This window comes from Pholcus phalangioides, unplaced genomic scaffold (assembly GCF_987345545.1).
Source record: "Pholcus phalangioides strain wild (caught in Gottingen) unplaced genomic scaffold, Ppha-v1.0 ptg000028l_1, whole genome shotgun sequence".
In the NCBI taxonomy this organism is placed as follows: domain Eukaryota; kingdom Metazoa; phylum Arthropoda; class Arachnida; order Araneae; family Pholcidae; genus Pholcus; species Pholcus phalangioides.
Window position 1 is genome coordinate 7,694,588 of NW_028301618.1, and position 26,165 is coordinate 7,720,752.

A 26,165-nucleotide genomic window follows, 5' to 3' on the forward strand; every position below is an offset into this window, starting at 1 on the left:
CTGAGGCTTATTTCAATTACCACTACTATCATAAAGGATAAAAATGCATGACCGAAACTAAAATCGCCATTGAGCCTCTCACACATTCCCTTTCTGGCACCCGGTGTCGTGAATCTGCTCCGTAGAGCCATACTTACAACAGGTTATGAAAATATTCGTTATCCACGATTTCAACCGAGTTGATTCTAGATTCGAGTGGTTTTTTTTATAATACGGGAACAATTTTTATGATTGTTAAAAAAATTGGAGAGGTCCGAAATTACTGGAAAATACAGAAATGTCCCGTAATACGGGTCATATAGTTACACCATCCTTACCCCAAGTGAAAGAAGGAATGTTTCTTTATCAGAAGTTAATGAGAAACTGCACTCAAACTGTTGAAGGAGGTTCCCGATATGGAATTGCTCAAAATGTCGATTCTGTTTTGTTTGTTTGAAAATATAAACCGCAGGAAAATTTCCTTTTTTCTTTGTTATTAGCTGACGTTTCGCGTCCGCCCTTCTCTCAAAGACCTCCAGAACACACATACGAACAATAGCACGAGATAACATTATAATCAGCATGCTTATCTCGCAGCAATTTTTCGTGATATAAGTGGAACAGCGGGTCTGCGTGGAATATTTTGACAGCGTTTATTTGTTTTCTCTCTTTGAACAGGGGTCGAGTGCATTTTCGTGAATAAACCAAGATGAAGAAAAAGGTTTGTTTTCTTTTTCCTTTCCAGAGTTCAATCTATATACATATATAAAATTGATTTTGTGTCTGTGTTCTCTATACAAATCTACAATTTTAGATCGATCGTCGCCAAATTTGGCATATATACCAAATGAGACCCGATAGGCTATTTTAAAATTTGTTCAGAGCAGGGCAAGTGCCCGAAATGGGCGAAAAACTGTCGGGGAACAATGGTTTTTTGGGCCTCAACAATCACTTTCCGAACGTTTACTTTGGTTACCGTGGTTTCCTAGCAATGCGTTTCAGACGTGCATATGCCTTTACAACGGTTTGTCACTTCTTAATCCTGTTAGTATATGTATAATAGTTTATGCCTTTATAACGGTTTGCCACATTTTCAATACTCTCAGTAATGAGGCTTTTTGAATAGACGCCATAATCATCATCACCATCGCTTTGAGGGTCAGGAAAAGGGTGATCCTCATAGAAATCAGTGTTAAAATTGCCGATTTTACTGTAGAAATGCGGAAATTTTATGGGGTTTTCTGTCACATTAATAATTTTAAAAATTGTATTGAATTCTCGATTTCTAAAACACATTGAGTTCGCTTAGAGATATACGAAGCCCAGGGGATTAAATATGAAGTAATTAGCCGGACCTACTGATGTTTTAAAATTAATTACAGGCCCGTAAAGTACATCGAAGATATTCCACAGCTTTAACTAAGCATTTTTGGAAGCAGAAACAGACAGATATGGATAACTTGAAGTTCAAGGGGGGAATCGCAATACTTAACTCCCCTTAAAAAATGAAAAAAGTATTCATTTCTATGTTTCTTTAAATTTAGATTTCTGTATTTCATGGTTCGCGCAGGAAGTCGCCATATTGGTTAACTTAGACACGGTTTGCATGTCCTTCAAAGCAAGAGGGAGATATCGCATGATCCAAAAAGCCTCATTGAAGTAACCCGGGCAGCGCCGGGTATTATAGCTAGTGATGTTATATTGGAGGAAACACTCCAATTACCAATGTTTACTTGAGGGGCTAATTTTCAAAAAGAAACATTTCCACAATTACTAAATTTACAGTAAAAGTAAAAGACCCTTTTTTGTGTACTGTCACCTCTTAAAGTTTTTTCCCATCTTTTCTTAATCGCCCTATATGTGCGTAGGATGTTTATGTACTGCATGATGAGCCCCGAATGCGTGCGTACTCCAAAATTTACGTAGGATGCATTCAAGATATGCGTGTGATGCGTCTAATGCTGTATGCATACCCGCAACGCTACACAGCTTCAACTGTCGCAAGAAATAACCACGTTTGAGGAAAAGCCAGCACAGCACGGGCTGTTTAAATGGTCGATTTCGCTTAACACCCACATAAAACCGATTTTGTGCAACTCAGAATCACTTGGCGCCGGTTTAAGATACGCGTTTAATGCTTGCGCACTCCAAGATGAGCGGGGGATGTCTGCGTACTTCAAGATATGCATGCCACAAGTTATATGTGCAGGGGGAATGCGTAAAACGCTTACGGATGTGGAAGAGCAGATTAACTTTGCCCGAGAATATTAAGAAGTCAGGGAAGTCTTAGAAATGCATACGAGACTCGACTGTACCTGGAAATGCATTAGCCTTGTGCTTTCCCGTGCGTATGTATAAGAAATGAGCGCGCTTTAAGATATGCGTAGGAAGTTTTAAATTCTAATCTAACTCTCAAGGGTTCCGTGGACGTAAAGGGATTCAGAATTTCCGCTTTATGGATAGACTGTCTGATACGAAAGTTTCATGTGTTGCAGGTTCTCTTGATGGGAAAAAATTCTGCTGGTAAGACGAGCATGAGGTCGATAATATTTGCCAATTACATTGCTCGTGATACGAGGCGTTTGGGTGCTACAAGTGAGTTTTCTACTTTCTCTTTTAAACAAAAATAGATTTTATTGTTATTTTTATGCAGACTTTTTTTTCTGTTCTAATGAAATGTTGGTGACTCGATTTCAGCAATGGAGGATGTGAGGATTTTAACTACCCCCACCCCAACATCCTAATGGAAATGTCCAATAGCGACAATGTGTGTTTTGGACTGAATTTGGTTTCCCAACTTCGAGGCGCGATTGTGAGCTGGTCACGCCGCATATAGTAATAGACCCCCCACAACAGTACAAATATTCAATCTTTACACTTTACTCGGGATTCGAAACATAAATAGCAGCACCCGATGCCACGCAGAACGTTAAGTACTGTTTCGGATTATTTCTCCTCGAACCCTCAATATGAGTAAAGGAACGAAGATCCTAAAGCGAGACACCACAAATTTATTTACAGACAAAGGCGGATTCAACGTTTGCGTGCATCGGGCCCCGACTTCTGGAGGGCTCCGCAAAACACCAACTTTACACTTTTTTTTCTAATTTAAGGGCCCAATATTACCTTCAGCGGCCGGAGCCTCAATCGACCAAAATCCGCTTCTGTTTACACAACACGCAAGATTTTTTTTCTACATTTGATATGAATCTCGGTGATTAGAGGAAAAAGAAACGTCTCGAACAAGCGCAAATATTCGTGACGTGTTTCTTTCTCGTACGATCCAATATCTTTCGTGTACGTCATCGACAACATCGGCGTTGGTCGGCCAACTTGGCTAGATTTACAGATTGTTGGATTGGATTGGATTTTACGTTTATTGGCGAAAGGACCAATTTGGTCAAACTGCGCCAAAACAAATGATTATAAAAAAAGAAGATTGTCCTTTTGTCATGTCAAAAAATTAAAAAAAGCGCATGATAAAAAGAAACATGAAACGTAAAACAATGACATGAAACGTAAAACAATGACATGAATTGTAAAAAACTATAATTTTTTATAAAAACCAATGGCTTTAATGAATTTAAAAATGCGAGATGCATCGCAATGGTCAGATAAAATGTCACAAAGTGAAAGATGACTTTGACCAAAAGCGGTCGTAAAATGATGACGATGATGTGAACAAGTAAAAGCGTGAACAATGGCCAATGGACTTTGACAATGAGGGCACTGCGGTTGACTCTCTCGTAATAACAAATATGATTGCGTGATGCGACTGTGTCCTATGCGTAACCGGGCAAGCAGAACTTCCTCCTTTCGGTTGGTCCTGCAGCTCGAATGCCAATGGCCAAGTGTGGGCTTGATGGCATGTAGTTTATTATTTATTTGATTGTTCCAATGATCCTGCCAGCGGCGATGCATCACTTCTCGGAGGATTGAGAAGTGGTCACTGGCAGGATTATTTAAAAAACTGTCTTGTTCGAGGAAGCAAGTGGGACGGAATGTTCAATGTCAATGCAAGATCAAATTAATGTTTCTAAACGCGTCTTCACTGCTATCAAACGCTCTGGCAATTGCATGCTTCATGCCGTTCATGCCTATTATCAGAATTGAAATTCGTGTAATATGACTTCATGAATCCATCTATTATTGTATTACTCCTACTAAACCGAACATGCACCTCGTAAACATTCTTCTGGGGGAATTTCTAACGAAATGTAGCATGTCGGAATGTGTTGCGTGCGTTGTGTGTCATCAACGTGAGGCTTTGTTTCCGAGAAATGAGTAATTAATAGAGTGATGATGAGCTTGATAATGAAACTAAGTGGAGAGAGTGCGTTGAGATTGCATTGCAACAAAAGCGTTGGTGTGAGACTGACATACATTCTTTTTTCCCGCAGTTGATGTGGAGCATTCGCACGTGCGATTTCTGGGGAATCTGGTGTTGAATATCTGGGATTGTGGTGGACAGGAAGCGTTCATGGAAAACTACTTCGCGAGCCAAAGGGATAACATATTCAGAAACGTCGAGGTAACAATATCTTATACTGTGTTTGGCAGAAATCGTTTTCAATGTCTCATCAGGAGACATTTGCTGGTCTCAGGTCATAATATAATGGAGACTCTCCTTACGAAACAATTTATGTTTCATTTTTCCTTCGTTCGCAGGTTTTGATATACGTCTTCGATGTCGAATCTCGAGAGCTGGAGAAAGACATGCACTACTACCAGTCTTGCCTGGAAGCCATCTTGCAGAGCTCGCCCGACGCGAAGATTTTCTGTCTCATTCACAAGATGGATCTCATCCAGGAAGACCAGCGTGACAAAGTGAGTCTTATCTTCCTTCACTGTCACAATGTACTATTAGTCAAAGATGTGTCCGAACGATGGCTGTCTTTCATGGAATCGAATGTCATTGCCCTTAGGCAGCGCATGATCGATCGTCAATGATGAAGTCTGACAGGTTTGTGAAAGCGCGCTTCTTATTCACGTTCAACGAAGGTTACAATGTTGAAATTATTATCAAATGTAAGTGTCCAAAACAATGTCTTTGCAAAGTTCAATGTACTGTTCAGTGGCATCGATACAGCGCTTAACGAGACCATGATATACCAAGGTTATGGAACCTTTCCCACAGTCATGAATCCCTGATACACCAACGTTATGAAACTTTTCTGCCAACAAGGTCTTCCAAAGAAGTCCTTCACCAATACGCTAAGGTTATGGAACTTTACTCAACTGTGAGTTACTGATATATGAAGGTTATTCAACGTTTCCCACAACCATGAGTCAATGATACACTAGTTTTTACAACAAATTGTAGTTTTTTTACAATTTACGTCATTATTTTTTAATCACACGTACTTTTACTTTCTTGATATGACAAGAACAAGTTTCATCCTATTTTTAATCGTGGTCATTTGTTTTGGAGTAGTTTGATCTCATTGGTCCTCGCGTCAATAAAACCGAAATCCAATCCAATGGTACACTAAGGTTATAATACGAATACAAAGGCCACAACGGGCAAAATGTTCAACAAGGTGGATGAAAAAGCTGTCCTTAAAATACTGTAGATAATACGGTAGATAGAAATATATCTTAGAATCGCATATAATGTTAGAATTCAGAAATTATGAAAGCTATGAAATGTTTACTAAAGACGGGGTCATCCCTGGTATACCAAGTTTGCAAAGGCGCCGGAATCTAGGAGCTGAAGCCATTTGAGTCCTCCAATAAGAGGGGATAAAGAGGCTGACCCCCGCCCCCCTCCTAATAATTTCTGGGAAAAAAAATGCAATACACCTTCCCTCTCCAGCGTACGTGCTTGAGTCCCGTATATACGGGACGACCAGCAAGTTTCAGCCCCTTTAATGTTTTCTTCATGTCGGCGCCTCTGCAAGGTTACGAAACTTTTTCCAACAGCTAAGGTTATGATGGAATACATCCCAAAGACAGTCTTCCATGGTATACCAAAATTTTTTTTTTCTCTTTCTCCAACCGAGCGCAACTCAGGTCTATCGCCATGGGCAATTTACTACTTAGTGAGTTGTGCCGGAAGTTTACCTATAACAGTCTGGGTGCGTATGATATACTTTACCAAGGTTATGAAATGTTCATTAAAGCTGCAATTCCCTGATAATTCTGAGTCACCCTTGACTGACGCGAGACTCGGCTCCCTGTGCCACTCTCTGCGTACGCCTCTGTTTGTATTTATGTACGAATGCATTATTTTACTGCTCCGTTCCGTGTTGCCGAAACATGCCTTTAAAAAATAAAGTGGAAATAGTTCTTCAACATCTTTTACAGGTATTCAACGACAGAGAAAAGGACATAAAGAAACGGTCTCTGCCGCTAGAGTGCATCTGTTTCCGGACATCCATTTGGGACGAAACTCTGTACAAGGTAAGTTTGTGATGGAAACATATGCATACATTATGAATATTCCAACCCAAACTTCTCAAGCATGTTTTTTACTAATAATAGGCTTTAAGCGTACTTTGCGCACGGTGTCATTTCAACACCTGGAATAATGCATTTTTCAAATCCACGAATTCCCTCCCGATTTTCATTACAGCGTACCGAAATCTCCTTGTGGATTAGCATCATATATTTCTGACGCCATATAAATGCACTATTGCATTTTCGCATTTCATGTTCGGGCTGGTTTCCGATGCGTAAGGTTGTGACTCCAAACGCTCTTGCACCCACTTCCTCTACTTATATAGTGAATGGTCATGTGCCACAGAGTTCATGTTAGCATCATTACCAATTTTCACAATGTGATTTCGTGCTGAAGCAATCCCAATTGAATGTGCACCGACTCTTCTCTTCAGACTCGACTGGGAATCGGCATTTTACCGCAACTTGCCTCCCCACTATTTGTGCTTCTATTGACAGGACTCTCCCGTGTCTGAGTAGAAAATAGTTAGTTTGACTCGAGAGAAGTTGTATGGCTATATAAATAACCTTCATTATCCGTACAATAGGGGGTCATTCAAGTATTACGTCAGCATTGATGGGGGGGGGGGGAATTTCCGATTTGCTGACTTTTGGTTACAAGGGGGGGGGGATTTTAAGGTGACAAGGGAGGAGCCCAATAACTATCGATTTTCCCTGTTGATAAGTCCTCTACAGCGCCACTTTTGAGATCTCTAAATGTTTCACGGATCCTTCAAGTGCTCTGGAAATGTCTCAGGGCCGCTTAAGTGCTTTTGAACTGTGCCACGCATCACTCCAGTGATCCGTAATTATACCACAAATCAATTAAGTGATCGGGGAATGTTCCGCGGGTAACTTGAGTGATGTAGAACCGCACTGGGGGCCGCTAAAGTTCTCTAAAACTGTGCCACGTGTCACTCAAGGGATCTCTAAATGTGCCACGGATCGTTTAAGTGTTCTGGAACTGTGTCGCTTGTTACTTAAGTGATCTGAAAATGTGCCACGGGCCACTTGAATGCCCTGGAATTGTGCCACGGGTCATTCAAGTGATTTTGAAATGTGACGCTTAGTTCATTTTTATAAAATTGAGTTCGATGGGAGGCAAGCCACATCAGATAACCTTCAGGGCCACATTTGGATCCCGAGTCTACCATGTATGGCTTAAAAGGTGGGTCGCAATAAATTTCTTGAAGAGAAATTTTGAGCTCTTACCCTTCAAATAGCATTGAAATTTACAGAAATAGATTATAATAACTATATAAAGGTACTTTCTTTCGAAAATTTAAATTTAAAAAAAAAGTTTTGCATTAAAAATTAATTTTTTTTCGTCTGCGGGGGGGGGGGGAGAGTGCGCACGAACCCCCTCCCGCGTACGTTTCTGATCCCACCAATATGAGTTAGGAGGCACTGCTGACGAAACTTTGCTGACAAGGGAGGGGGTCAGAAATGACTAAAAATTTGCTTACGTAATAGTTGAACGCCCCCCCCCCCATATAACATGTATTTCTCATTTGCGTCAATGAAGATTCGTTGATTTCCTACCACAGGCATGGTCTTCGATAGTCTACAAGCTCATACCAAACATCCAGCAGCTCGAGCACAATCTGAAGCGTTTTGCTGATATCATTGAAGCAGATGAAGTCTTGTTGTTCGAGAGAGCCACGTTCCTTGTGAGTTTTCCCTTTTTTACACTTTGATACTATAATCTTTCTCTGTATAAACAGTGATGTTTGTAAGAAAAATGAAACTCCCAAATATTCTACAGGATATGTATATGTACAGCAAATTATTTTAGCATTTCGTTAGTCTTTTTTTAATGGCCCTCGAATTTTGAAGACGGACTAGAACGCATGAGCTACAGCCATTATCATTGTCTGTTCCCGAGGTTGTAAAAACCCTACTGGCTGCGGCTAACTGATTTACCAAGGTCACGAAATCTTATCTCCAAATTTACATTGGTTACTCGTAGCGAAACTTAAACCTTAAGGGCTTCTCACACGGGGATACTAAAGTCTGGCAACTGATAGAAGACTCAGTATCCAGCGGATCAACACGTACATTTTAATAGAACTCCTCACACGAGGACATTGTACACGAGCTCCAAGGAAAGATTGAGAGATTCGGTGCCTCTGTAGTCTAGTGGTCTAGGGCAGTGGTTCTCAACCGAGGGGCCATATGGCCTCAGGGGGGCCCTAGGATAATCCAGGGGGGGCCACGGGTGAAAATCTGGCAAAAGGGGAGCCACGGCTACTGATACGGGGGCCACGAAGAAGTTTGTGGAATGAAATTTTTTTTAGTCACTCTGACTAAAAAAAAATTAATTTCAAACAAAATGCATAGAATATATTTTTCGAAAATTTTTCCGCTATTCATGTAACATTAACATGAGGAAGGAAATAAAAAAAGTGGTTCATGTAATCTCGGTGGGTTTACGACTTGTGGGTGACAGTAGGCCCTGACACAAACTATAGAAGAGGTTTAAAGCAAAATGGAGTAACTGTAAAGACAGAAAGTTGTGTGTGTTCGAAGACTTTTCATTCAAAGAGGGCTGCCATAAAGAAAGCAGACAAAGATTTGTTGACCATTCATTGACATTTTTTTCAGTGCTGGTAGTAAATGCAATCCAAGAAATAGATGGGTGAAAAATGAAAGCTTGTAAAAAAAACCCCCATCGTTTTCATGCAATTACAGACGGATAGCCATTTAGTTTAGAACAAAGCCATCTTCAACCGGCACTGAGTGGTCTGATGGGGAATATATTTATAAAAATCGAATAGAGAATGATTGCTCTGGGGTATTTTTTATGAATTTTGAAAGGGGGTGCCAATCCATTGTCTCTGTTGAAAAGAAATAAAGTCGAATTCAGTTATAACGAACTCCAAGAGACCAAATTATACATGGGGAAAAATACCCGCGAAATTAATTTTTTTAAAACTACATTGCTGTATAACTTAAGAAACTGTAATTGCATAAATTTGCTGTTGTGTCTCAATCGCAAGTGTTTATATGTCATTCCTTTCAATTTAACAGGAAAAACGTGATTTTAAACATATTTAAGGCGGTCTTAACGTCATTTGGTTTGCTGATTGGTTTCTATGTGCAATCCAAGCAGAAAATGTATTGGGACTTCTTCTAAAATTGACACCACATCTTTAAAGTTTTTTTTTTATCTATACTGTAATGCTTCCTATTAACTGCCCTACTACGTAAGCCTGCTGCTGGCCTGCAACATCCCAAATAATTTCAATGCAATTTTCCTATCCTGCGAGAAGTGCCCGAGTAGCATGGTGGTAAGATGCTCGTCTACCATCGTGAAGGTTGTTGTCAGGGTCCCGGGTTCGAATCCAAGGGAGGATATAGATAAGATATTTTCCCTAATGAACTCGAGGCGACCACCGATCGACAGCGCCTTCACTTCCAACCCATCTCACTAATGGCAGTAAATTGCAATATAGCGATATGGCCGGAGTTGGTGTTTGGTGAAGTAGTAGTAATCCTGCAAGAACAAATATCAGATTTTTTTTGGTGGGAATACAGTCAAACCCCATTATAATGAACTCCAAGAGACCGGAGTAATAAAGAAATTTCGTTACAAAGGAATTTCAGATTTTTATATTGTTCCTATGTAAACTTATCCGGAGGATTAGAAAAGTTTTCGTTAAAACGATATTTTTTTGCGTTATAACGGTATTCGTTAAAACGAGAGTCGACTGTATTTCGCCTCAAACTATTTTTTTTTACGTGTATATGCAGACTACATGGGCAACAGGGCGTATGGCACTTTACTGGCGAGCCGTTAGTCTTAAAGACATGCCAGCAAAAGTATCCAAACTAGAAAAAGTATCCAAATCACGTGTCCAACTCAGATAAATCATTCATGTTGTAAAGGGTTGTATAGTTATAAAATAAAATTTAAAAAAAACTTTTTATACCATCCCCGTGTGCCAAAGAACATTAAATGCGGGTAGAATGGTTTCCTCGCATTTAATGATTTTTTTTTTCCAACTTTCTTCGAATATCTCAGTGAATATTGCACTTAGAAACGATGAATGTTTTTGTTGGAGACCGGGAAAAAGTGTCCGCATAAAAAGTTAACATTTTTATTTTAATAACTGGCAACATGAATCAAATATCTGAGTACTACACATTATGCGGGTGCTTTTTCCAACTGGAAGTACGCCTCTAGGACCAATGGTTCGCCAGTAAAATGTCATATGCCCCGTTACCTATGCGCCCTATACATTAAATATACATAGTACAGACTGTTATGTGAAATATTGTGTTGTGTTTAAGCCAACACGCACGTTGCTTCGTTCGCCTGCGAGAGAGCGACCACATTATGAACCAAAAAGCCACTTGAAGGCAGCTTGTCATCCAACGAAATATCAGATTTTCACCGTATCGAAATTCTGTGGTGTTTGGTCAGAACATGATATCTACAAAAAAATGGCTTTTTGATCTAAAAGTAAGTCTTGCTAATTATAACTAATTAGAAGTGAGATAAATGCACAAATACGTGCGTACGGCTAAAAAACATGCTGAATGTATGATATAAAAATTTGTATTAGTGTGTATGCTTTATTTTTGATTTTTAAATGACAATGAAAAATGCTTATATCTCAAAACTGTGATTTTGGAGTTATCATGTTCTGACCAAACACCACAGAATTGAAGTCAACAAACTGATAATTTTCTTATTTGAAAATCTGATTATTTATATTATCCGGTGGGCTTGAAATCCTGATAATGAATCAGAACAGTTTTGTCACTGCGTTACGCAATGACAACACCTGTATATACCGGCTGACTCGAAATTTTACGCCGTCCGCTAAAGCAGTTTATTTTTTTTTTTTGCCTTGTAGCATTTGCAGCGAATTCACAATGGCACTAACACAGTTTTAAGGGAATTAAAATTAATATTTAATATTCTAGAATACTTTAAGGCATTCATTTTTAAAAATATTGTTGGTGCTGCTACCTACTTTCGAAATTAGAAGTGCCTTATGTGGTGATGGCGAAGCTCAGGTATAAAAAAACTAAATCCTTCATTCAGCTTTGCTCCTTATAAACAAAGCTTATAAACTGACCTGAAAGATCAAACTTCCAGTTTAGTTATTTTTTCAAGACCCAAGGCGACATCCAAAACAAAGGACCTCCATACAAGCAGACAGGTGAGATCGTAAAAAGTGAATTTTCCCACACTCCTCTTTAATAGTAATGTGCTGCCATCTAATGTTAAATTTAAAATTGGCTCATGTGGTGATGATGAAGTTTAAAGTGAAAACTATATCGTTTATTCGGCTCAGTTCCTTATAAATAGGGTGACCATACGTCCCGTATTTCCCGGGACAGTCCACGACCTCCTATATAACCTAGGTGGTTATCTAGGTGGTCGTGGACAGTCCCGGTATTTTCTCTTTTTTTGGCCGTCCCGACTTTTTGGAAAAAGTGTCCCGGTTTTTCCCGTATTTCACACGAAGCCTACTTGAATTTTTATTCTTTATTAAAGTCGAAGATTGAAATTATTTATCAACTCAAATTATTTTATGATAGTTACAACTATATATGGGATATTAATCTCCCACATTTGCCTTGGTAAACGTTTTTTTTCCGTGGAATACATTTTAATCCACTGCAATTTGCAGTAATGCATCATTTCCCGGCATTGTGATTTTTCCGTAATTTCAACAATATTTGGCAACTTTGTTTGGTTTTGGCGTCGTTTTTGGCGATAATTGGCGAAGTCCCATATTTTCCCGTATTTGGAATCCCGATGTCCCGTATTTCTCTCGAGGAAATATGGTCAGCCTACTTATAAACAAAGCTGATAAACTGAACTGGAAATTTAAACTGTAAGTTCGGCTATTTCATTAGAGCATAAGGAGACGTTCAAAACAAAGAGCCTCGTAATGAGCAGACGACAGACAAGAAGAAGTCGGTTTGTTGGGTTCCCTACAAGCTAAGCTCACAAACAGAACTGGAAGTTAGAACTGCCAGTTCAGTTATTTTTTCAGGACACAAGGAGACGCCCCAAAACAAGTAACCTGGAGAGAAGCAGACGACAGAGATTGTATTACTGGCGGGAGCATCCAGCCACCGCGACTGCAGCGACATCAAATGCAAAGAAATCACGTGACTCCGTGAAAACAAACTTCCCGCCTGGCAATTTGCCCATAGAAATGTACAGTTCGGTCTCTAAATATTGGGGTTTAAAGATATAAAAAAAAGGATAGAGAACTCATCTAAAGGTGAAAAAAGATTAAGTTATTTATTTCATTAATACTGGAGAATCATTTCTTTCATTAATGTGGAATAATTTCTTTCATTAATGTGGAATAATTTCTTTCATAATCGCTTGAATTCTCCTTCATCAATTCTGGATTTGTTTCTTTCATTAATGCTGGAATTATCTCTTTCATTAACTTTATTATCTCTTTCATTAATTTCATTATTATCTCTCATTAATTTCATCATTATAACTTTCATTAATTTTGGAATTATCACTTTTATCAATGCTGTAATTATCTCTTACATTAATTCTAGAATATTTTCTTCGATTGATGTTGAAATTATCTTTCTTTAATGCTGAAATTATCTTTCTTTAATGCTGAAATTATAACTTTCATTAATTTTGGAATTATCTCGACCATGCTGAAATTATTTTTTAATTTATTGTTATCGGTTTAAACTCCTATTTATGCCATAAGAAAATAACGGGGGAACAGGACCGTCTTAAGACCATCATGTGCCCCCGGGCCATGCGATTTTTCTGAGGCCCTACATGGTAAATTCTAGAAAAGTTTTACCAGATCGCGTTTTTGTGAGGCCCCTTTTCTCTTGAAGCCCCCGGGCCGTGCCCGGGTGAGCCCATGCGTTAAGACGGCACTGACGGAGGATCGTGTTTGTTTTCACCGAGTCACGTGATGTTCCGAAGAAAGATGTTGGGGGACACCGTTCTCACAGTACTGCCAAGGCGGAGACCGCTGACGTCATACTCTCTCCGGAGGGTTGATTTATATACTGTCGGTGCTGCCATTTAATCTCGAAATTTCAGGCAACTCATGCGATGATGAAAGAGAGATAGGGAAAGTTCTTTGTTATATTTTTTGGCATAAAATTTTTTTTTATGAGACGAAAATTTCGGTAACAAAATTCGTACATTTGCAACAATCGATTTTATGTATAAAAAAATAATTATTTCTTTCCACAAAAACATTCGGACAATATGGATGATCGAACAAATAAGTGAGAATACGGATAATGTGCTCTTCAGATAGGGTTACCAGATTCATAACTGAGAAAGGAGGACGCCTGGTGCGAACCTTAGGCAGTGCCGTCTTAACGCATGCTTCCCCCCCCCCCACCTGGGCAATACCCGAAGGTCCTCGAGAGAAGAGGTGAATCAGAAAAACGAGACGTAGTTGAATTTTTCGAGAATTTTTCAGGTAGGGCCTCCAAAAAATCCCTTGGCTCGGAAGCCCATGATACTCTTAAGACGATTCTGTCTGTCAGCCCCCACTCTTGTGGGGGGTCATGGAATTCCAGTACTTGATTCCTTTACTTCTATTGATTTACGTTAATTAAACAAAAACAGCAATAAAAGATTCGGAAAATGATCAAAGTTATCGAATTGCAACGTATATTTGATAAAGAGATGATGATGAAACGCTTTAAATACGACAAAAAACTGATGTCTGTTCAATACGGTTCGAGCTACGATGAAGTGTCAGCAGGTGGACCACTCGCTAATTATTATTAATAATTTAGTCATTCCCTCTCAATGGATCGTGTTTGATTACGATCCAGACTATCAACGCGTTCCTGAAATAATGAAAAAATGAGAGTAATAGAAAAAACAAAAAATTCCCCTTCAAGATTTACTTCCGTAACTCGAAAAGTTTGTAAGTCGGGGAGCAACTACATAAAAAAAGTTTCATACGGAGCCCCAAAAATTGTTTTTACATTGGGCCGCAAAATTCTCCTAAGCCCGGACCTGTCTCCCATTTTTGAATTTAAATATCTCAGGGAATAATGCAGTTAAAAACATGTTGTTGGGCAGCAATTTTCTAATTGGAAGTTAGAGGACGGGGGGGGGGGGGTTGTGGATATCGTATAAAAATCTTCATTTTTCATTTTGTGTACACTGTATTTTCATCCTCAGAAGTCGTACAGGGTGATTTCTGGTCACATTTTGAGAATTTTTAAAATTAGAACCATACCACTACGACGAACGGTAGATGAATTAAAGGCTGTACCAACACTCCAAGGAGAAACCATTGAATCTTAGAATGGCCATAATATTATCAACAGGCAGGGCCGCAAGTAATGGGGGGGGGGGGAGAGAGCAGGCTGGTCTGGTACTCCAGACGCATCACAAAAGGGGGCGCGAATTTAACCATTCAACCTATCCTTCAGCATTACGGGGGGGGGGGTGCCTAAATGAGTAGTTGCCCCGACAGACCAGACACGACCCAGGCTCTGTCCCTCCCGGGATATAAGCCTTTTACCCATGCGGGTTGGGTCGCGCTGGGCGAGAGGATCAGGGGTGCCGGGCCGAGGCGCCCCCCCCCCCCCGAGAGTGTCCGGGACGCCCCGGCCCCGGCACCCCCAACCCTCTGACTAAGACCACAGCTGCAAGGGCTGGTCTTCAGGGTGTTCTGCGATCTACAGCAGCATTCCCCCCCCCAGGCAGCCATCCAACCACCGGGAGGGGCCCACAAGCCCGGAGCGCCCCCACCCGAACCCCCAAGACCCGACCCCAAAAACCCCCCTGGATTTTTATTACATGAATATTAGTATATACCAAGTCATCTATGTACATGATACTTTTAGCCGGCCACGCGACAGATGCCCCCGGCTAACCAAGTATCCAGTTGCCCTGCCAGTAGGTATCTTATTTCTGACGAATGACCGTTATTGGGTATTTTTTCTTTTTAGGGGCCGTTCAAGTATTACGTAAGCAAATTTTTAGCCATTTTTGAACCCTTACCCCCCCCCCTCCTTGTCAGCAAAATTTCGTCATCAGCTCTGCCCCTTTGAATCCTAACTCATATTTTCATAAAGGGTGGTTGATGACGTAAGCATTATCCAAACACCCCCCCCTCCTCCCTTGTCATCAAAAGTCAGCAAATCGGAACCCCCCCCCCATCGATGATGACGTAATACTTGAACGGCCCCTTAGATGCATTCTCAAGTTTGTAATTTTCACCTGGTAGCATTTCTTTTACTTCTATGGATCAAACTACACAGTTGATCTATTAATGACCCACAAAAATCACGTCCTTATTCTGCAGAACTTGGTTTACTGCACGGGGCCCATCCGGGCACTCCTCCGGGGTGTCAATTAGACCTGGTTCCGATTTTCAAGAGTAAATATGCAAATAGGTAAGTAGGAATTTTTGGCTATGTAGTAGTGCCTCTCTCAGAAAAATAGCTTTGTATGTGGGCCTATGATAATGTTAAGACAGCCCTGGGCGTACTTTATGAAAATTGTAAAATGCTAATCGAAAAACTGAGCAATAATGTGTGTGAAGTCTAGTTTGCAATATTATTAGTTTCTCGTCTTTCGTGCCATCCTCTTTTTTTTGTGATAATGATCTTTAACTACACTGCTGGCCACCCAAATTGCAACACCAAGAAAGACAAGAGATATCGCAACAATATTTATTTTGTAGATAACATGTTGACCAAGCATCAAATGATTAAATTTATAGACTTCTGTGAAGTGTGGTTCCTGCCAAAATCAGTAGCCAGAGTAGCCGCCATTGTTGGAGATCACCGCTGCCACACGCCTCGGCATTGATTCAAAGAGACTTTGGATGTGTTCTTGGGGTACAGCAGACCAAGCAGCTTCCACGCGTTGCCAAAGTTGATCTGGTGTGGCAGCTGGGGATGTAATCTGGGTCAATCGTTGAGCAACCATGGACCACATGTTTTCTACCGGTGAGCGAGCTGGCCAGGGAAGCAATTCAATCTGGCGATTGACGAAGAACCTTTGGACAATGCGTGCCACGTGTGGTCACGCATTATCCTGTTGAAATATGGCTGTGGGCAAGCCCTGAAGGTAAGGAAGGACAACTGGCTCCAACACCTTGGAGATGTAGCGCTGGCTTTTTAAAGTACCGGCAATGCGTACTAGAGGAGTGCGAGAGTGATATCCAATACCGCCCCATACCATAATACCCGGTGCAGGACCAGTGTGGCGGTGCATAACGCAGCGGTTCAGCATCCTCTCTCCAGACTCGAATCCGACCATCGTGGTGTTGCAGACAGAAGCGTGACTCGTCAGTAAAGACAATTTCATTCCATTGTGCCGTCCACATCCTTCTTTCATCGCACCATTGGCGGCGGAGACGTCTGTGGTTCTGCGTCAAGGGTAGACGAAGCAATGGACGTCTCGCGGACAGACCATTCTGCTGTAAACGGCGTCGAATGGTACGCGCAGACACTGGATGATGCGGTACAGACTGAATGTGCTGTGCTATGGTTCGTGATGTGGCTGAGCGATCCGTCACTGCCATACGCACAATACGCCTGTCATCACGTGAAGTGGTGCACTGAGGTGGATGCGATCGAACACGTCAGTCCGTCGTACCCTCCTGCATCCAACGATCACATATCCGCATTACAGTTGTTTGGTTTCGTCCAACACGACTACCGATTTCCCTGAAAGATAATCCACAATCTCGGTAGGCCACTATCCTTCCTCTGTCGAACTCGGATACTTGATCAAAAGATGATCGTTTTTTTTGAAAAAACCACAAGAAAAACACAATTGCCGTACTTCAAATCGTCGAAATCTCCAAGCCTTAAATAGCGCTTTGAAGTGGCGCCACAGGCGCGCGTGATGTGCGTCTGCGCTGAAATTCTAATCATTTGCATATCTCACCTCCGCTAATGCATGTTGTAAATTTCATATTATTTGCATGCTTCCTTCAGGGTGTTGTATTCACGGTGGCCAGCAGTGTATAACAATCAAGTGTTCTTTAAATTTTAGGATCTTCTATCGGATGATGGATGTTGAAAAAAAACGTTCATTAAAAAAAAATACCATATGATGTATTTTTGTGGTGCCCCCTTTTGTACTGATGCCCTAAGCACGTGCTTATTTTGCTTAATGGTTAAACCGGCCCTGACTGCGTGCATGATTTCTCTGGAGTATGAATGTTTCGAAAAATTATTTAAAAATTTTTAACACGTATTTCAGTTCATTTTTTTAAATTCATAGTATGGGCTACAACATAAACCTATATCCTTGATACATGTATAATCGTTGAAAACGATGTGGAAGGTTGAACTTTTCAATTGTGATTCATTTGTGTGTGTGTGTATGTACTCCCTCATTACTACTTTTATCCGCACGAAGAGAATAAAATTAACAAAACTGCTTGCTACCACTTTTTGCGATTTTTACCATTATAAGAATGCGTATTTTGGAGAATCTACAACTGACATTTTCTCAATGAAACCATAATCTTTTACACAAAAATAAACTAATTTGAAGTCTTCAAGCGCAGAATTTACCATTGACTGAGAATAATTTATTCAATTTTTTTTTACCGTATTCTATTACGTTCATTTTGCTCTTTCGTTATTTTCATAAATTAAAAATTAATCAAATTAAATTCAAAAGTATTTATATACTTCAGACAATTTTTTAATAATACAATACAATACAATACAATACAAATACAACGCCACAACAGGCAAATTGCCCAACGAGGTGGCTGACTTAACAACATCATGGATCCCCGAGCCATTTTTTGGAGGCCCTACCTACTACTGCTACACCACACATGCACCCACGGAACCCCCAACGAATCGGCACATGCAGGAAGGTGCGTGCGCATGTAGTGAAACCTGACGTGAAGTTGTTTGTTTCTCTGTAATGCTTGTTAAGTGTAGTGCTGCCATCTGCCACCAGTTTTTCTAACTACGAGTGAAGTGTTATGATTGAATGATTTATCGTTGTAGGACTGTTGCTCTCTGTGGCGAGACTTTTTAACGGGGAGATCGGCTCGCATTTGCGCCTTGAAGTTGGGAACCACAGGAAACCAACTTCAGCCGACCACCACTGTGGGGTTCGAACCCGGATCCTCGCATCGCGAGTCCGTCACTATACCTAGCCTATACCTATACCAATAGCTATCTTCTAATGGGAAAACGGGGGGGGGGGAAGTAGAAAATTATGTTTTATGGAATGTTTTATTTATGTTTTTATGCAAAAAAAAAAAAAAGTTCGCAAGAGGGGGGGGGGCCACAGGAATGAGAAATGGTTGAAAGGGGGCCATGGACAAAAAAAAGGTTGAGAACCACTGGTCTAGGGCGTTCACCCGGAAAGTGAAAGGACGTGGGTTCGATTCCCCGCAGGGGCAGTTGAATTTTCTCTCTTTCCAAAATATATCTTCGCAACAGCCAGTTGTTGAAAAACCTTCGTATGGTAGCCTACCCAGCTGCGGGTCATTGATATCTCAGCCAATATTGCACTTTAGAAACGTGAAATTTATTTTGTTGGGCTCAGAAGAGACAGGACATCAACTTTCTTTCTTGAAGTTACAAGACGGTGGTGGCCGTATGAAAGTTTAGACTTTTTATTTCGCGACACACTATATTTTCACTCTAAAAACACGTACAGGGTGATTTTCGAACACATTTTGAGCATTTTTTTAAATTGAAACCATACTTTACGAGAACGACTGATGAGATGAAGACGGAATTACGACTTACAGGACGTTCTGTTAACTCTGATACATTATATACAGTAAAACCTCGATAAGTCGTCACCTCAAGTTATCTAAAAAATTATGACGGCTTAAGCGGAGTGACGACTTAAGAGGAGTTCCGTCAGTTTTAATGTGCAATGTTATGAAAATCGTATAAATTTAAAGTAATATCACATTTATTAAAGTATGAATCAAAGTAACAATATTTTATCTTTTTCTATCTTTTATTGCTTAAATTATTGTGGTGAAATGTACTGTACACTTTGATTTATACTAGTAATTTTTAAATTTAGACTAACAGAGCAACTGTTAGAATAGATAGCTTTTCTTCATAACAGAACTCTCTATTGCACATTAATTTTACATATACATCAAATTTAATTTTTAGTATTTTAATTCTTCATCAGTACTTCATGATGCAACTACAAAGTAATCTCGAACACTTTTGACTTGGTGGAGGGGCCCTGGGCAGGGAAAAGTAGACCTCAACGTTGCTTCTTGTGTCAGAGCTTGGGTGTCTCGCGGTTTGTCCAGTTTCCTCCAATGGAGCCCAGGCAGAAATGAGATCTAGCTTGAACAGTCGCCCCAACGTTCCAAAAACCTTAGTTGGCAAATGAACTTCCCAAGCGTAACTTTCGTTACTTAAACTGTTCCGTTTGGATTTATAGGATTTTATGGCGACTTTTAAGCATATGGCGATGCTGTTAACAAGCTCTTTTTTTAATGGGGAGCCATAAAAATAGTCTGTTCCTCTTTCTCAAACTTTTTCATAGTGACGACTTAACCGGAATTAGCGACGAGGGTTTAATAACATTGTGGTCTATGAGAGCTGGAAGGGCCTGAAGAAAAATGACGACTTAACCGGGGTGACGACTTAACGAGGTTTTACTGTATATACCATATTTACATTATATTTATGCAGCCATTTTAGTTTTTATAGTACGCATTTGTGTTCTAAGCTGTCATTGGTTTGGCACAGCATGACCAGAATGGTCCTTCCGCCGCAAAAGTGAAAATACAATCTAGTCAACGATCACGTCAGGCGAATTATCCTTTTATGATCTTTGCATTTGTAAGGAGTAAAAAATCCAATGCTCCTAATATAGATGCTTTTATTGTTGTTCTATGTTTCAGGTGATATCGCACGTCCAGAGAAGGGACCACCAAGACATTCACAGGTTCGAAAAGATCTCCAACATCATAAAACAGTTCAAGCTGAGCTGTAGCAAGCTCGCGGCCCATTTCCAAAGCATGCAGCTCTCGAACGGAGGCTTCTCTTCGTACGTCGACGCGTTCACCCCGAATACTTACGTGATGGTCGTCATTTCCGACCCTAATATCAGTAAGTATATAATTTCGATGGATCGTTTTCATTTTGTATGCTGCAGTGGTTCCCCTTGCGTACCCCCTAGAAATGTAAAAGCGGGCGTATATTCCTCGCTTCAAACACGTGGGACACTCACTTGCATCCCACTAGAAATGAGCGAGCTCTTAGAAATGCGTAGGAGGTTGACGTCTTCCTTGTAATGTGGAAAAGGAACATTTTTATATCTTCAGAAACACTACTCGGGTCCTCCTGGAAATGTGGGAGAGACGGGTGTGCCCCCCTAGAAACACGTAGGAGGCTCGCATCTCCCTAAAAATGTATAAGACGATAAGCACGCATATCTCTACAAACACGTAGGAGGCTGCGGGAATCTCTAGAAAATAATAAAAGGCATGTGTGCACGCGTAGGAAGCTTGCATGTCATAAGAAATGCTGCTACTACTACTTAACCGTACATGCACATTGTATAAATATCTCTTTGGGGAATTTATAACGAATCGGTACATGCTTTGGGTGACCATACGTCCCGTATTTCCCGGGGCAGTCCCGGTATTTTCTGTTTTTTTTGGCCGTCCCGACTTTTTGGCAAAAGTGTCCCGGTTTTTCCCGTATTTTACACGAAGCCCACTTGAATTTTTATTCTTTATTAAAGTCAAAGATTGAAACTATTTTTCAATTCATAAATTATATTATGATAATTACAACTATAAATAAGAATATTAATCTCCCACATATGTCTTCGTGAACGTTTTTCTTTCGTGGAATTCATTTTAATCCACTGCAATATGCAGTAATGCTTCATTTCCCGCCATTGTGATTTTTCCGTAATTTCAGCAATATTTGGCAACTTTGTTCGGTTTTGGCGTCATTTTTGGCGATAATTGGCAATGTCCCGTATTTTCCTGTATTTCCCTCTAGGAAATATGGTCAGCCTATACATGCTGGAATGTGTGTTCTGAGTATTAGTGTGGCCTCTAACATATTTATTTATTTTTTTTATTTGAACAAATAGCACAATGGACAAAACAGACAAAAAAAAAAATTATAAAAACGAACACTTTCCGACCCAAAGGGATACAAATAACCTTCCATGGGTCGTATCGATAAATTACATAGAGAATTTGAATGTTGGCAGAATTGTGAACTTGCTTCGTATTCTAGCTGTTGCTGCCATCTGCCTTATTTATTTTGAAGTAAAGAAGGTATAAATGCTTGAGCTTTCACGTTGTGTAAGTATCATGTTAAAGATATTTTTTTCCCTGGGAAGACTTTTTTTTCAAACGGGAGACCGGCTTGCATTCACTCCTCGAAGTTGAAGAAACCCTTAAAAATATCTTTATCCAGAAAACCATTAAACATATCTTTATTCAGGTATGCGATATTATATGTGACTTTTGAAGGTGGCATAACTAGGGTGACCATACGTCCCGTATTTCCCGGGACAGTCCCGGTATTTTCTGTTTTTTTGGCCGTCCCGACTTTTTGGCAGAAGTGTCCCGGTTTTTCCCGTATTTTACACGAAGCCAACTTGAATTTTTATTCTTTATTGCAGTCAAAGATTGACATTATTTTTCAACTCATATATTATTTTACGACAATTACAACTATATATGAAAATATTAATCTCCCACATTTGCCTTGAAAGTTTGTCTTTCGTGGAATACATTGTAATTCACTGCAATTTGCATCATTTCCCACCATTGTGATTTTTCTTTAATTTCAACAATATTTGGCAACTTTGTTTGGTTTTGGCGTTGTTTTTGGCGAAAATTGGCGATGTCCCGTATTTTCCCGTATTTGGAATCCCAATTTCCCGTATTTCTCCCGAGGAAATATGGTCACCCTAGGCATAACCCAAAGTAAATGCACAACATGGTGTCCTCAAGGCATACATCCATGAAATTAGACATCACATTGCCGATTGTTCACTAACAGAATGAAAATTATGGAAAAACCCCAAAAACAGGTACAAGAACAATAAAAAGTAAAGAAATAAATATTACAAATAGGTAGTGTGAGTATAAACCACAAGGTGAGAAATTGTCAGGGACGTCCGTATCAGCTAGTATGATATAAAACTAAGAATATAGATCAGTTACTTAATCGAGCCGCCAGCGGGGTTAGAGCTTGGATTGTCACGATGAGAGTCAAGCAAGATGCCCACCCACACGATCGCCCAGTGAATCATAAGTAGGCTGACCATATTTCCTCGAAAAAAATACGGGAAATTGGGATTCCAAATACGGGACACCGCCAATTATCGCCTAAAATGACGCCAAAAGTAAACAAAGTTGCCAAATATTGAAGAAATTACGTGAAAAATCAAAATGGCGGGAAATAAAGCATTACTGAAAATTGCAGTGGAGTTAAATGAATTCCACGAAATAAAACGTTCACCAAGACAAATGCGAGAGATTAATATTCGTATTTAGAATTGTAATTATCATAATATAATTTGAATGGGAAAATAATTTCATCCTTCTTTGACTTCAATAAAGAATAAAAATTCAAGTTTCGTGTAAGAAACGGGAAAAACTGGGTCGCTTTCGCAAAAAAGTCGGGACTGTCCTGGATAACACGGGACGTATGGTCACCCTACTCGTAAGAATATAAGAAATGCTGGAGAGTACTAGAAATGTGGAGGGAGCTTGCGTAAACCTCTTGTGCTATAATATTGTATCACAAAATTAATGTTTTATACTTTTCGTTCCTTTACAGCAGTAACTGGTTCTCAACCTTTTTGACTCGCGGAGCCTTTTTTGGTTTATAATTTCTATGGCGGAGCCCCCGCAGGCGTTTTTTGTTTTGTTTTGTTTAATTCATCAAATTAAATGACACATTTTATTTTCCTCGAGCGGCCGCGGAGCTCCTGGAAAGGGTATACGAGCGCCGGTTGAGAACCGCTGCTTAACCCTATTGCTGACTATTTTTCAGGTACCTCCTGGTACGCGTAACGGAGGTTGAAACCATTATTAAACAGGGTGATCTAGAACAGTGTTTCTTAACCTTTTTCAGCTCATGGCCCCCCTATGGATCATATTTTTTTCTCGTGGCCCCCCCTGTCCTATCCAGGGCCCCCTCTCCCCTCATCAAAGATTGAGATACTTTCTATTTTTTCATTATGAATGAAATTTTAATAAATCAGATCAATCTCTGGAATCCTGGCTAGGCACGGACTCAAAAATGGCGGATTATCATCTCTCCCAGGAGTCAAATTATATGTTAAAAAACAATGTGTAAAATACGGTACGATCCAACGAACATGCACGATAAATCGACCCTCCCAACACATCAACCGTTGCTCTGGCGGCCCTTAGCTGGAAGTAACAGATGAAAATCACAGTACCAGATTCCCATACAGTGCAGTCCCCCTCCCTCCATTATAGACATGAAGACCCGGGTCATGCCCACATAGACCCAAGGGTTAAGATGACCCTGGTTCTATGAACGGATTTGATGAATTCTGAAAGTAGTAATATTTTTTTCAGCCATGTTTCACTTTTAAAGCTTTTTTCTCTTCACAGTTCTCTGTGACTCCCTTCACCATCTGTCGTGGATCACCTTTCTTCTGATTTTCTCCCGTGGCCCCCCCCCTAGAATATCCCAGTACCGCAAGGGGGCCATATGGCCCCAGGTTGAGAACCATTGATCTAGAAGACTGTGAGCGGTCACCTACCCACATCATTTTTTTTTTTACCCAAACTGTACGCTGATCGTGTTCCCTGTTTGTTTCAGCTCCAGCAATGACACTATTGAACATCAAGAGCGCCAGGAAGCACTTCGAGAAACTGGAAGGCGTCAAACAGCCGCAGCAATCCCTCGCTGGTCAATGAGGAGAAACTCTTCGTTACTTTCGATGTTGGCAGACTGGGTTGAGATGACATTAAAACGACATAAACAGGCATTAAGCGGAACATTGAAACGCCCTACGTAATATTCAGAGTTCAAATGTGTGATGTCAACAACAGTATATCTCCTTCAGGGCCGTCCTAACAGCTCTCTGGCATAGTAATGTTCTGAGGTCCCCTTGCAAGGTTGGTAGCGCCAGGCAGTCCCCATTTGCATATTCACTGCCAATGATTAAAGTATCAGTAATTGATACGATCCGGAAAGGGAAGCCAGCACCGAGCCATATGTCTGGATGCACCTGTGTGTTAAGACAATCCTGTGTGGTAAAAGTTTCATAAACCTCCAATACTTATTATATAATATGGATTAATTTTACTGTTGTTATTATTATTGATTAAAAATGATGTTCTTTTAAAACGGAATGTGTGATAGCTTTTTACTCTCATAATCATGATGATTCTGAGCTCACAGGGGCGTCAGAATTGTTTCAAACCTGTGGGTGCTCGAGCCTACAGGGTTACCGAGGGGGGTCGAGCACGCACAGCATCCCAGGTTCTGTCGCCACTGCCTGAGCTACTCCATAACGCTTGGATACTCGACTACACTCACAAGGAAAAAGTCCCAAGGTCACAAAAAAACAAATGAAATTATTAATATTTTGAACGTCAATACGAGCTGTAAGCAGAGCCGCAACTAGATACTTTTACAGCCGGGCAAGCAAGCATTTTAACGCCCCCCGAGTGATGCAGAGAGAGCAGTTGAAAGGTAATTTCCGTGCCCCCTCCAGTCCAGCACCCGGGGCATTGGACCCGCCTGCTCCACCCTAGTTGCGGCCTTGGCTTGCTTTCTTTTCTTTCAAACAGAGCACAACTCAGGTCTATCACCATCTATTGGCGATTTACTATCTAAGGGGCCATTCAAGTATCACGTAAGCAGCTTTTTAGCCATTTTTGACCCCCCCCCCCTTATCAGCAAAATTTCGTCAGCAGCTTGGAATATTTCATATCTTCAAAAAGGGTGGGTTGATGACGTAAGCAAGCTTCAAACCCCCCCCTGCCATCAAGAGTCAGCAAATCCGAAACCCCCCCCCCCCTCTCGATGCTGACATAATACTTGAATGATCCCTAGTGAGTTGGGCCGAAGTGTAACTGTGCGTGTACCTAACAGTCTGAGCGCTTATGTAGCGTTGTGTTTGATTTTTCAGTGCTGCCATCTACATTTCAGAAGTGAAGTGGGTGATGTGTTATGATTTAATTTGTACTGTTTGTAGGTCTGTTGCTCTCTGTGGCGAGACTTTTTAAAGGGGAGATCGGCCCTATCTGTAAGGTTCAGGAGAAAAGAAGTGGAAGAAGGCTTGGGAGAAACAGACGGTCGCGAGGGAAAGAAAAAAGGGACAGTCTAAAAAGTGAGTACGGAAGGGACATGACGGTTTCGCTGAGGACGTTGGATGGTAAATGAAATAAAGTGTTGTTTTTCTTCTTTGGGGAGTTTAGAACCCAGTTATTTTGCCCTGAAATCGTCGTAGAAGTACAGCCGAGGACCTACGACCGATAAGAAGAAGAAGACGGGCAAAGTTTACTGAGGCAAAGAATGAATTTAAAAATCCCGCAACCCTAGAGTGACGTCATTCAAACTGCACATAATCAGGTATACCACAGATAAAGAAAGAGATTGAAAAAAAGCGAAATGTGTGAATGTCTGGTTTATAGAATATAGAAGCTGGAAGAAAGAAAACTTTTTTTTTTATATAGATACTATATCGCCAAGAAGCACAAGAGGCGATGAGTAGCCAACTGTTGTGATATTTGCAGCTCGTCGCTAATTTTGTTGTTTTTGTGTATTTCTGGGTG

General features: G+C 40.5%; 1 protein-coding gene across 1 annotated transcript; it reads left to right on the forward strand.

Moving 5' to 3' along the window:
- Nucleotides 1–610: 610 nt before the first annotated feature.
- Nucleotides 611–24,732, forward strand: LOC149067877 (ras-related GTP-binding protein A-like). The gene is made up of 8 exons (XM_089252209.1): nucleotides 611–700; nucleotides 2,475–2,574; nucleotides 4,380–4,510; nucleotides 4,648–4,806; nucleotides 6,286–6,381; nucleotides 7,965–8,087; nucleotides 20,274–20,481; nucleotides 24,202–24,732. The coding sequence occupies exons 1-8, from the start codon at nucleotides 689–691 to the stop codon at nucleotides 24,297–24,299; spliced, it is 927 nt and encodes a 308-aa protein (XP_089108335.1). The 5' UTR covers nucleotides 611–688; the 3' UTR covers nucleotides 24,300–24,732.
- Nucleotides 24,733–26,165: the final 1,433 nt, after the last annotated feature.

Bases quoted from the DNA above. Each gene is read 5' to 3' on its own strand.
- LOC149067877 (XM_089252209.1), top strand. The intron at 2,575-4,379 runs GTGAGTTTTCTA...TTTTTCCCGCAG, and splicing joins GAGGCGTTTGGGTGCTACAA to TTGATGTGGAGCATTCGCAC. The intron at 4,511-4,647 runs GTAACAATATCT...CTTCGTTCGCAG, and splicing joins ACATATTCAGAAACGTCGAG to GTTTTGATATACGTCTTCGA.